The sequence below is a fragment of the Toxotes jaculatrix genome, chromosome 1 (assembly GCF_017976425.1).
Source record: "Toxotes jaculatrix isolate fToxJac2 chromosome 1, fToxJac2.pri, whole genome shotgun sequence".
Classification (NCBI taxonomy): domain Eukaryota; kingdom Metazoa; phylum Chordata; class Actinopteri; family Toxotidae; genus Toxotes; species Toxotes jaculatrix.
The window spans coordinates 2,853,631-2,866,893 of NC_054394.1; the positions used below are offsets into that span (position 1 = coordinate 2,853,631).

At 41.7% G+C, this 13,263-nt stretch overlaps 1 protein-coding gene across 3 annotated transcripts in view; it reads left to right on the forward strand.

Annotated features, from left to right (window-relative positions):
* Nucleotides 1-13,263, forward strand: part of lrrk1 (leucine-rich repeat kinase 1) — a 159,144-nt gene that overhangs the window by 33,757 nt on the left and 112,124 nt on the right. For all 3 annotated transcript variants that reach the window (XM_041032856.1, XM_041032858.1, XM_041032857.1), the window contains 10 exons: nucleotides 556-720; nucleotides 4,618-4,790; nucleotides 4,926-5,046; nucleotides 5,427-5,586; nucleotides 6,061-6,239; nucleotides 6,386-6,483; nucleotides 6,945-7,116; nucleotides 7,208-7,377; nucleotides 8,097-8,236; nucleotides 10,264-10,555. In XM_041032856.1, coding sequence (XP_040888790.1) covers nucleotides 556-720; nucleotides 4,618-4,790; nucleotides 4,926-5,046; nucleotides 5,427-5,586; nucleotides 6,061-6,239; nucleotides 6,386-6,483; nucleotides 6,945-7,116; nucleotides 7,208-7,377; nucleotides 8,097-8,236; nucleotides 10,264-10,555 — 1,670 coding nt within the window. The remainder of the gene's footprint in view (nucleotides 1-555; nucleotides 721-4,617; nucleotides 4,791-4,925; nucleotides 5,047-5,426; nucleotides 5,587-6,060; nucleotides 6,240-6,385; nucleotides 6,484-6,944; nucleotides 7,117-7,207; nucleotides 7,378-8,096; nucleotides 8,237-10,263; nucleotides 10,556-13,263) is intronic.

Genomic DNA, 13,263 nt, shown 5'->3' on the forward strand with positions numbered 1-13,263 from the left:
TTGCAAAATAAAAAATACACAGACAACCCTGATAATACTGAAAATACTAATAAGACTAAACATTGCTAGGCAAAGCAGAAAACAGTCCTCATCCTCAAAGCCTAAACTTTCCCCTCCAGTGGTATCTCTGCACTCATATAGTTTTGGTTTTATATAACCAGGTTTTCAGATATGAGACAGAGCGAGAGTTGAAAGGAATTTCATTTGTGGCGCTCACAGAATAGAAAATCTACATTAAAAAATTCAACAGCAACAACTTCCTCCAGAAACCGTGTCCCTGTTTCTCTGGATAATCCACGAAACGCACTGTCAGCAGTTTCACAGGGATTACTGACTCATCATAAAGTATCTCACATAAAAACCATTCAGAGTGAGGTCTGTGGATTTGTCTGTTGGAAACTATAACAAAATCAGGGAGTGGATATTTAATAATAACGTCCTTATTTTCTAAAGACTGAGTCACCTCAGACTGATTTTTCTGTTGCTGACTCATCGCACGTTCGCTTTCCAGCCCCTGCTTTAAAGTTGACTTGGCTCTCGTCTTGTTACACACAGAAGGACTCAGTGGCCTTCAACGTGTGGGACATCGGAGGTCAAGCCAGCATGTCCACAGTGAACCAGTGTTTCTTCACTGATAAGGCCCTGTATGTGGTGATCTGGAACCTGGCTCTGGGAGAGGAGGCCGTGTCCAGCCTGCAGACATGGCTGCTCAACATCGAGGTGAAATTTACCTCTTTCTCACAGTCACTCATACACACACACACACACACACACACACACACACACACACACACACACACACACACACACACACGCACACACACACACACACACACACACACATATTTCTGCAGACCCACTGAGAGCCTGGTTGCAGCTGTACTTGTGCGAGAGGGACAGAGAATGAAGGGCGTGACTGTGTGAATCAGACAGTCGTCAGTGCTGAGATGGTTTTTATGTTTCCAGTGGGAGGGAGGAGTGATCTGATTTAAAGGAGGAATGGTTTGGTCGTCTGACCACATAAACTAACCACAGTCCGATTGATGTAATTTAATGGAAGCATCATAATGAGGAACATGTTGAAGCTGCTTGCATCATTTCACTGAAGTGGTTCAGAGTATCCTAATTACTAACTAATATTCAGTAATGCCCTCCATTTGCTGTCTTCTGATTAGTGTGATTAGTTTACAGTTTTAATTACGCCTGGATTTGTTTTAGAGGCTGAAAGGAATTCATTATGTAACTTTGTCCTTTGAGTTTTGTCATTGTCATTGTAAGAATGAGGTTTTTTTTTTCTTTTTGAAAATCAGTAAATGAAAAGTAATCCAAAAAATTAACAGCTTCTGGTTGAAGAGGTACATCGGAAAATATGTATTAAGAAGAACTAGTGCCACATTGGCCGCAAACATGGTCAATTCTAAATTAAGACTATTGCTTCACAATTCATTAGCTCAGGCCTCAGAGGTCATGTGCTCTCCTCTGCCTCTGTTTCACACCACATACACATTCCCCACAGGAAATTTCCACTGCAAACGGCTTTAACACTAATGAGCTCAACACCACTTACTTTGTGGCTTTATCCAACATGGTTTTAATGATACATCATGTTTCAGGTAGATGAGGACAGACAGGTGACCCCGTCTGTCTCATCTTTCTGTCCTTAGAGTCAGCACCTGTCAGTACTTTCTCTGAGCAGAGCGTTCGCTTTTATCTTCTTTCCTCCACAGGCTGTTAGTGGGTTAGCCGCTGCTCTGTGTGCACAAAACTACACAGAGATTCCATACAATGTAAACAAAATAAGAAAAGCCTGGATTTACAGGAGAAAAGTTTATGAGGCAGCATGAAGACAGTTGTAAATTCTGTACAAATGCACCTGGGAATGTACAGATAAGGTGCAGCGTTCCTCCCACTGCTGGACACTGTTGTTTTTTTTTTCCATATTTCCTGGTGGTTGTGGATCCTTTAGTCTTGAGATAAACCAATTTTTTTTATTTTTTTATTTTTTATTTTTTTACCACAACAGAATACTGCATCAACAAACACTTGAACAGCCTCCCCTCTGTAAACAGTCTCCCCCATGGTTACCCACCATTTAACAAACACACAAACACCAACATTCTTTACACTAATTTAAAGGCACAGTAAATTGGACATGGATTTATAATAAAAACCTTTAACAAAGCCAAACCTTGCCCATTTAATACAGTCTGTTAGACAGACTGTTTTGTTTTGTTTTGTCTGTTTTTGACCAAAGCCTAAGATGAATTAAGAATAAGCAAATCAACTTGAATAATTAAACTAGAATGAAAGGTCCACAGTAAAGAACCAGCTGCAACAAGTCAGTACTCCCTTCATTAGTGAGAGTGATTCCATTCTTTTATTTTTGTAAAATTTTGATGACAGATTCAGTCCTCCCCTTCACAGATTATTAGATGATACCAGTCTAACACTAATCTGTGGAGAGATGTTCTGCCATCACTCACAGATGGATCATTTCAGCTGCTCTTTGCTGGACGGGGTTTCTTGCTCCAGCTTCCACTTTAAAATGCTCCTAAATTGTCATCATTTCAGTATTTGGGTATAAACCTTCATTCATAGTACCTTCTATAAATATCATCTCCCCCACCGTTTGAACTCATGCAGCCCCATATCAGCAAACTCCCACCTCCATGTTTCACAGTCAGCAGAGTCAAGCCACTGTGGTCGTCCTGACCTGGTCCAGACCAAACATGCTGGACTCATCTGATCCAAACAAATTTATTTTGGTTTCGTCAAAGAATGTGCTGCCAGTATTCAACAGGCTTCTTTTCATGATCTTTGGCAAAGTTTAATCTTACAGCTTTGTGCCATTTCGTGAGCAATCAGACTTTGTCTGTGGAGGATGGCTTCATGCAGCGTCCTTCACACTGTCTGATCAGTCACTGAAACACATTTCCACAGATTTTCCTTCTGCCAAGTCAGAAGCACTGACCCGTCTGTTTTTCATTGCACGCTTGCATAAATAATGAATCATGAGTGGCATCATTTTTCGATGATGGTCACTGTGCCTTCTGTTATTAGTAGTGTAGCTCTTCCTGTACCTCCTAACTGATGATGCAACTGAGTTTCAGCTTTTTTTCAGTCACCTACTGATGCTCTGGTTTCCTCTCCCGTCTTTATGAAGTCTGGTTTCTTACTTGGGGCCCACTCACCTTATGGTACACTATAGATGTACCTTCACCCACAGCTTTTGCTTAAAAAAGAGGGATTGGAAAACACACATCGAAGACATGCAGTCAGCAGTCCCGTAATGAATTAGGTTTACCTGAAATACATCGGTATACAACCAAAAGTTGCATATGCTGATCCATACTGTTGAAAAGTCAACCCTCTCTATGATAGGCCAATAACCAACCAACCGTCCATCTGCTAAGGAAGACCATGTGAAGCTGTTGAAAGCCCTGGAAAAGTTTGTGTGTCACACAGCTGGTCAAGAGAATGACACACTCATTTTTTGTTTTGTTATTCATCAGGCTAATGCACGATGGGCCCTGTTTTTGTTGTGGAGCAATGACCAGCACAAGCAGTGCTCCGACAGTTTGGTATTTTCCTGATCTTGAAATTAGCTCTGCGTGTCCGTGTGGTATTTTGGTGCGAAGCACAGAGCGCACTGTGCACATGATGTTCATAAAAATGAGGCAGCAGAAAGCAATATCTGTGTCGGTGTCGGGTTTAAAGTGGTGAAAGCAGGAGCGCCTGTAAATCAGTGTGTGTTTATCTGTAAATTAATATGAACGATCCTGACAGTACCTGCTGTTCGCAGGTGCTTTATTCTGTATGAAAGGAATCTCTTTCAGCTCAGAAAATTGACACCAGGCTGCTTCAAAGTAACTGCGAACACCTCCACACACATCAGACAGGTGCGTTATGCCTCACTGTTCTGCCTGTTACGTGAGAGACATCAGATCAGTGGAGCTCACCAGCCCTGAGAGACAGCCTGCCTTCCAGCTCTTTAAAAAAACATCTCAGCGCTTCATGTTTTATTCCTGAAATGCAGCACCGCACAGACGCTGCTGTGTCACATTTTAAGATGTGATGTAACCACTTACAAAGTGAAATACAGTAGAATTGTGACTGTAAGAGTGTTTGATTGATGCCATCATGCAAACTGCTTCACCAAAGTCTTATTTTGATGATTTGTTTCTGTTGTTATTGTGTAAACTATTAATAAAACTTAGACCATCTGCTTTTGGCTGCAGATCTGTGGTGCTGTGTGTTCACATGGTGCTGCTCTGCATTCATTCACACAACAATATGATTTCCTGGAGAAGTGGTTTCTTTATTTGTTGAGCTGTTGGCATCAGTGTATTTATTAATCACCACTCCTTCCTTACTGCAGTTTATTCCACTTTATTCTTTTGTACTTTGCATTGCAGCACTTACATGAACCAAGGATACAGTAGCAGGTCTGCTACAATCTGTGCTCCTCAGACCCACAGCTTGTTGTGCTTGCATGATTAGCATAGGGCCCTTTGTGTGTGTGAATTGTTATGCAAATCAGTGTCCAGTTTACAAATCAGATATCCATTTTTTTTTTCTTTAATACACACAATAAACGTTTGTTCCTGTGTCCTGTAGGCACGAGCACCCAACTCTGCAGTGGTGGTTGTGGGAACACATCTGGATCTCATCGACACCAAGTTTCGCACTGAGAGACTGGCCACGCTGAGAGCTTATATTCTGGCTCTGTGCAGATCCCCATCAGGGGCACGAGCCACCGGCTATCCTGACATCACCTGCAAGCACCTGCAGTAAGCACACATTTTATGTTTTATTGTTTGTTTATGTATATATTGATTTAAAAAAAGCAGCTGCGCTATTTGCATATTATCAGCCTCACAGAATAACTGTAGAATCTGTTCAACTTGGTGTGTGTTTGTGCTCAGTGAAGTGTCCTGTAAGACACTGGAGGGTTTGGAGGGGCTGAAGAAGCTGGTCTACCAGGTGGCTCTCTCCATGAAAGACAACAGCAGCTCAGCCTGTGGCAGTAAATTGCTGGGCAGACTGGTAAGTGAGGCAGTTCAGCTGCTGATTCTTTACTCTGTGTGTGTCTGTGTATATTCAAAGTTTGCTTTTTGACAACTTAAACCGTACTTTGCTGAAACTTTAATCTCCCTCTCTAGCTCTGCATGTTTAAAATCAGTTTATCAGTGTAATATCAGTTTAAACTTTATAGTCACACAACAGTGAGTGTCAATAAACAACACAATGACCTTCATGTATCAAAAATTACACCAACATCAAGCTTATTGTGGCTGTAAGATGTGGTTGAATGGCAAACACAGATGCAGTAATTCTTCAGGTTAGTTCCTGGAACTGTGTACTTCTAGCCTTCGTTATGTTATTCTAAAGCACAGGCAGAGTTTTACCTTTGTCTCCTCCACCAGATCCCCAGGAGTTACCTGACACTTCAGGAAGCAGTGATCACAGAGAAGCTGAGGCGAGCTTCTGAAGGAGAGGTCCAGTATCTAACTGATGTGCAGCTGGACCGCATCATTGAACAGAACCCAGGAAGTGACATCAGAGACTATGAGGACCTACAGACTGGTACTGTGACTTGTTCATCAAACGCCTGAAATGTGAAAATCATTTGTTTGATTTGAATCATTTCTTTGTACAAAAGTGTCTTTACAGTATTAGTTTAAGAAAGATTCCCATTTACTGTGATGAGCCATCACAATAACATCTGTAGACAGTCCCCGTGTTTGTCATTGATTAGGCTTAAGGGGGACAAGACTCTACTCACTAATGAAAAAAGTAATCACAGCACTGTAGTTGTACTGCCAACTAACTGCCTACAGTGTTCACTGGTCACATCATCAAATCCCTCCAAAAGCTGAACGAAACCTAATTTGTTGCTCTTAATATTAATAATATATTAACTTAACATTCCAAATGAAGTTTAAGTGACTGTCAGACTGAATATTTCCCTCATTTCCCAAATCAGCAACATTGACCATTAATTATGAAGGAACACCACGTACACGGCTCTTCTCTTTTTTGCATTGTATTCACATCCAGCCATCAGCTTCCTAATAGAGACGGGGACCCTGCTGCACTTCCCTGACACCAGCCATGGCCTGTGTACCCTTTATTTCCTGTGTCCTGTGTGGCTGTCTGAATGCCTGGAGAGGATCATACACCTCAAGTCCTCTCGCTCTGTAGCCAGGAATGGAGTGATTCGAGCTGAAGACCTTAGGGTGAGACTCAGGAAGCCACTGAAAAATGAAAAGAAATTCTAGACAAACCGCTAAAATTTCAGGGAAGAAGTTTGGGCTTTGTGAGTTGTGTAAATGTTAACGATTCCTGACTTCCTGTTCCTTCTATCCTAATGTCTGTTGTGCAGATGCTGTTGGTAGGAACAGGGTTCACCATGCAGACAGAGGAACAGTATTTCCAGTTTCTAGCCAAGTTTGAGATTGCTCTGCCTGTGGCCAACAACAGGTAAAATATTGTCTATGTACAAATTGATACTCAGTTGACAGGAATTGCAAAAATCTACGTTTTTATTATGTCCTTGCTCTGTGAAGCACATACGCTTCACTATCCTACTAGAACTAGAATCCAAAAATAGCAGTCCCATCCTAGATTTTTTTTCTTTCTTTGATTTGTGCTGCATATCAAGTCCCACACAACTTTTTACACCAAAATATGCAGCACTGGCAACCACACAGTGGTCCATCACATCTGCCCAGCAAACAGCCAGACTCACAATGTCAACCATCCCAAACACCTTGGAAGCAGCCTATCAACACTCAGGCAACTACCCTGAGCACCATGACAATTTCCTAGCAACTAATGACAAAAAAAAATTCTGGCATCAAGCAGAAAGCACACCTAAAGGTTCCTCAAATATTTACTCATTTTAAATGTGTTTTTCATTTTTTCCTTTCCTCTTTCTATAGCTATCTGCTGCCCCACCTCCTTCCCCCCAAGCCAGCCATGGACATCCACGGCTTCCGCCAGCAGATCAACAACACCCTACAGCGCCTTTTCAAGATGAGCTTTGTTCCTGCTGGATTTTGGGAGCGCTTCATCGCCAGGATGCTCATCAGCCTCACAGAGATGGACTTACAGGTACTGAAACCAGCAGGTTCTCAAAGTTCACCTGGTATACTTCCTCACTTTCAGCTTTTTACGTTTATGGCCTGAAATGTCGTTTGTGCAGTCGTTTGAGCCCAAAAGAAACACCAGGGGCCAGCGCAGCAGGAATTCTGTCATCTACAGCTTTGCCGGAACCCAGCAGAGGAACCGCTGTAGCACCTTCAGAGTTCGACGCAGCCAGACCATCTACTGGAAGGAGGGGCTGCTGGTCACTTTCGATGGAGGTTATCTCAGGTCAGAGCTCGAGCTAGAAGGATTTTGGGCTCTAATTAAAGGAGCCAGTTCTAGATTGGGATAAGCAGACTAGAGTCGAAAACCTGTGGAGGCAAACAGCAGGTCAGGACTAGTATTAAGTCAGCTTCAAGAGAATTCTGGTTCACAGGAAGTGGTTAGGTTTCTGTGTTCCACAGTTCAACCTGGAAATTACAGGGTGTTTCTGAGAAGTGTGCTGTGTTTGGGTCTTTTTGGGATCAATAAGAACAAGTAATCCCTGTTCAGGATATGAACCAAACATAGTACTGTGTGTCTTAATATCGTTTGTTCGCTGACATTCAAAATCTTAATCTACTTTTCCAAGCTGGGGGATTTTCATTTCCCTTGCTAATAGTTCCAGATAATCAGTGACTTCCCCACAGAAGGTTAAATACCTTCAATATAGACAGAGGAGATTGTCCTCCAGTAATCTCCCATATGTATCACAGCAGTCGTGCTAATTTAATTTATTCTGAAGCATAATGTGTAAAATGAGAAGATAACGCTGAGGGTGAGGGTGAGATATTTCTAGTGTAAAGAGAATCTAAAATAAATACAGCTGTTAAGAGGGAAGAGAAAATGAATGTCGAGCTGCCTCAGCCAAACCACTGGTTCCTGCTGCTCTTACTGCTCCACATCAGCTGCTGTGTACAGGCTGAAACTGTGACATGGTGAAAGCAGATTAACCTGTGTCTCCGCAGCGTGGAGTCATCAGACGTCAACTGGAAGAGGAAGAAGAGTGGAGGCATAAAAATCATCTGCCAGTCAGAGATGAGAGATTTCTCAGCCATGGCCTTCATCACAGACCACGTCAACTCTCTGATCGAGCAGTGGTTCCCTGGTCAGTGTGCTGCTCTCTGTTCCTGTGGACACAGAAGTTCTTACACATTCTTAGTACCTTTGTCTGTGATTAGATATTTTCTCATTTAAATCATGGTTTTGTCAATATTATTCTGTTTTATGTGGTGGATTATACAAAGCACTCATTTGACATGTTTTAGTCAAAACAAAGATGTTTGCCACAAAAAGTTTGTGTTCAGCAAATTAAGCTATCAAAAAAGTCTCAATGTGGTGTCCATTCCAAAAGTCAGGCATTCAGCACCAACATTAAAACATTTCAGAGTTACTCAGCTGTAGGAGCCAGTGTAATAATGGAGTAGTCAGACATGTTGACATTTTTCTTTATAGTTCAAGCTCAGACTTGTTATTTTTGATAAATGTGATGTTCACATGAGTCAGCCTGAAACCTTGACTACTTGGCTGAGGAGGTTAAACAAAAGCTGACCCTTATTTAACAACACAGATAATGTTAAAGAATTGTTATTTAATGTGTCACACTCACTTGTCCTTTAACGGTGTGTGGGTGCTGCAATGTTAAAGTTGCATAAATTGATGTTTTTTGTAAATTGGGGGCCAAGCAGAGATGCACACAGTTGACACATCCAGCAGACACAGAGCAATGTTAGCATTCATATGGAATCATGTCTCTGTCTACTTGAATCTACTTGAATGAATTGAAGTCCAATATTTACTCCTGGGTTTGTCCCAGGAAAGTGATGCATGATTCAGAGACCCTCTGTAATTAATGTTATCGACATGAACCTATTGACATTACAACGTGGATTCATCTCAGTGTGCAGACTCTGTCAGGTAAAATGTGAGTAGAGATGGTTATTAACTAACTTCAGCCTGTTGTTTGAGCAGCAGCACTGGTTTCCCTCCTTTGAATATCATCCAAAATCTGAAAGATTTCTACCACAAAAACTTTTTTCCTGACTTTTTCTCTGTCTTTTTTTCTGAGCTCTTAGTTTATCATTACAAGCCCAGTACAATATTCTTATAATACCCCTGTCAGAAGAACAAATCTGGGGAAGGTTTACTGACTTAGTGAGCTACAGTGAACATGCTTTACACAATTTTATTATTTAAACATCATAGTATTGTAGTATAGTAGTAAAGTATAATAATATAGGAACTGTCCGCTTGTGTATCCTGTCCAGAGTCTCTCCAAATAAATAGGAAGAGTAGGCGGAATATTTATAACATACCCACATCAGATCACCACATTCAGCTGTGTGGTGTGGCAACAAGCACAAAGGGAACACTACAAGAATGTCACTTCTTTGAAAGGCCTCAAGGGAAAAAGTTCTTTGTTTGCACAGACCGCAAAACATACTTTTGCATACTAGTTTGTGGTTTTGTGACAAAATTGTTGTGAAACGACTCTCTGGAACCTCCTCGTCGATATTTATTTAAGACTTTATTAACTTTGTACTTTGATTGCTAGGCACATAACTTTGCTCGCTGTTTCGCCAGATTTATCTTCAGAACAACACTGTATCTCACCGATAACTCCATATTGCACAAGCTTTGCACAAGCGTTGCCAACATTTGGTGTAACTCCAAAGATAGGGGGCACTGTAACATATTTCTTATTTAACTCATAAACCCATGTTTCAAATTTTGCCATATTTGCTAATGACAGTCATTATGTGCTTTACATTCAGCATATCAAATTTGATGCAAATCAACGGTTGCGCCAATCTTAAAATATGTTATCTGAGGTGTGATGCTGCCCTTTAGTGTAGTGTCTTTGCCTGCAAAGGTTACTCTTTTCTCACGGAGATCATTGTATAAAGATTAAAAACAGTTTAAAAGTAGATTTTATTGTGCAATTTGTTCTTCTCAAATGTTATGTCACCAAGTATTATGCTGCAAGACTAACATAGAGCTCTGAAAAATCCACTTGCATTACAATAGTAATCAAGTAGTAATCTTGAAACTGAAACTTTCCAACTCTGTGCATCAGTCTTTTATGCGACACATCCAAATCATGTACATGCCTTGTCTCTATGTCCTTACTCGTAGCTTTGACAGCCAGCGAAAGTGATGGGAGTCTCCTCATAGAGCAGTATGCCCCCTGTCCTCTCTGCTCCTCACTGGGCCAACAGAAGCAAGCCGAACTCCTAGCCAGCCGCCGCAGAAATCGCAGAGAAGATAGTGGAGGAGGAGGAGAAACAGGGGTTCATTACTTTAACATGGAGGACTGTGTGCTGGCTGCAGTGGAGAAGGAGCACATCATTTGTCCTCAGCATCCTGACCAGCCAGTCCCCCTCCAGGAGCTGGTCCCAGAACTCTTCATGACTGACTTCCCTGCACGGTAACCTCTCACCATTTAATGGACCGTTTCATTTTACCTCTGTCAGGGCTGCACACTCTACCAAATCTGTCTAAAAGTAACAGTGGTTTAGTACAACTTAACTCTAATATTTTTTGCCATCAGTTCTATCAGTAATAGTAGAAAAGTAGAAATCTGTTGGATAAACAGCAGGATGGGACACAGCCACTGCACATTTGAGAGTTTAAAAATCTGAGGCTTAAAAGGCCAGTATTAATTTTATAACATAAATTAACATTTTTGTTTTGTAAATATGACAAAACCACCTTTGTGCTTCATGGGCAGCACTAGTACTGGGCGGACTACCATAGTGACTGCCATGGAACAGTGGACCAACTTTTTACCCTTGTATAGCTACTTGAGGGGTCATGGGAGTTTACCATTCAGTCTACATGTGCTTTGTGGAATTCGAGAAAGCTTATAACTGGGTCCCTCGGGGGGATCTTGTGGGGAGTACTGCAGAAATATGGGGTCCAGGGCCGTTACTGCAAGCCATTCCCTATATAATGGGAGTGAGGTCTGTTTCCGTATTCTCGGAAGGAAGTCAAACATGCTTCCGGTGGGTGTTGGCCTCTGTCAGGGTTGTTCCCTGTCACTAATCCTGTTTGGAATTTCACAGCATTGCTGTGGAGAGGAGAGTGTCTGGTTTGGAGGCCACAGAATTGTTTCTCTGCTCTATGCAGATGATGTGGTTCTGTTAGCTGTTAGTCAAGCCAGAGGGAACAAAGCTTTCAGGTTACCAGGTTACCATTCTCACCTACACCTGTAGTCAGAAACTTTGGGTCGTGACTGAAAGAAAGATCTTGGATACAAGCACCTGAAATTAGTCTCTTTTGCAGGGTGGCTGTGCTCAGCCTTAGAGATAGGGTAGAGTCGCTTTTCCGTCCCGTGAAGGAGGAGTCACTAGAGGTGGCTGATTAGGATGCCTCCTGGGCATCTTCCGCTGGACAAAGGAGATCTGTCCTGTTTGTTTTTAACTATATGGATTAAATACTCTACACTTCAACTTAAAAATAATCCAATCATGGTAAGATGACATAGCTTTGAATCATTTAACATTTTGGTGAAATTGCACAAGGGTGGACTCAGTTTTGTTGTATACTGTAACTGTAAACCAGTTACAGTATACAGGATTCAGGGCCTTGACTTATGGTAGAAAATAGTAACTGCACTGGTTGTATATTTGACTCAAGCTACTTTCACTACTCTATTTCACTGTGTGAGATAAATCTTACATGCACCGCATGTAGTACCTGCATGGACCATTAGGTGTCTGCAGATTCACAGCTGAGAAACAGCAGTTTATTGTAGAAAGAGAAGGGCAGTCTTTATAGTCCTTAGTCTTTTCCTTTAATGGCAGATGTGACACTCTTGTCAACAGTCTGGGGAGGGCTGTCACAGCCACTCACTGGACTTCAGACTTTTGATAGGCTTGTTGGTCCTTCAACCAGACACATTCCACGGGAGCTGGATGATTCACGCAGTACAACACACACACACTCTTGTCTTGCTATCTTTTTGAAAACACTTGTTGTCATAATGCATTCCCTAGCCCCTGACCCTAACCTTAACCATCACAACTAAATGTCTAGCCATAACCCTACACAAAACTTGATTTCAACCTAAACCCAAAAACCAAGTCTTAACCCTCAAGTTTATCTTAAGCTGTGGGGTCCAGCATTTTCGTCCCCACAAAGCTGTTGGACCCCACAAATATACTAAAATAAAACCACACAGACACTCGCACACACACACACAGTGACAGTCAGCAGCTCTCCAGGGCTTTGGCTGTATAATGAGTTTCAGCTGATTTGTTGCCAGTGACAGCATCTGTTGATGTATTGTCAGGGCTCAAGGGTAACCTCCATTCCTTTTGGAGTAAACACTCAGTCTGTCTCTGTGTCCTACACACATGCATGCATACAGGCGCACACACACACACACACACACACACACACACACACACACACACACATACACACACACACACACACACACACCATGAAGTCCATCAAACACTGTGTATGTGGGATTACAGGTGGGGGGGGTGTTGGGTGGGCGATCAGTTGCGCAAGTATATCTCTGTCTCTGTAAAATAGCACAGGCCCATGGAAATGTTTGCTGCTACAGTTAAACAGCCCCTCCAAATATTTGTGCAACTGCAGTTTCAAATGTGTTGTATTCAAACTCTGAAAGAATGTAAGATGGAAGTTGGTATAAACACGAATGCCACCTACTAACATCATCCATTTTTACAGCTGGAGGCCTGGCTAGGACAGTTTTAGACTGTTCTATAAGCTTTTGCCTTTTATTAAAAATGTGACACCAAGATCTCCACCATTAATCGCTCTTCATTGAGTTCATCTATTTCAAAACGCTGGGACACCCCAGAGTCCATTATCATGCTTATACCAGAGCCACTTATCAACCAAAGTAAGAAAATATTTGAATTAACTTTTTTTATTGGTCACTCAGTTTTGTTACTAGGGTTACATGCAGTTTAACATACCAAGAGCACTGTTTAAAAACAGTGATGAGGACCATGAGATACAGAAAAAAAGCTCAGAAAGCTAGTAAGCTTTTTCTGAAATTGCCAAAAATGAGCAAAATTATGAGAAGGAAGAATTGTTACCAACCATTTGATACCAACTTGATAGTTACTTGATAGTTTTCTGTACTTGCTGGTACAG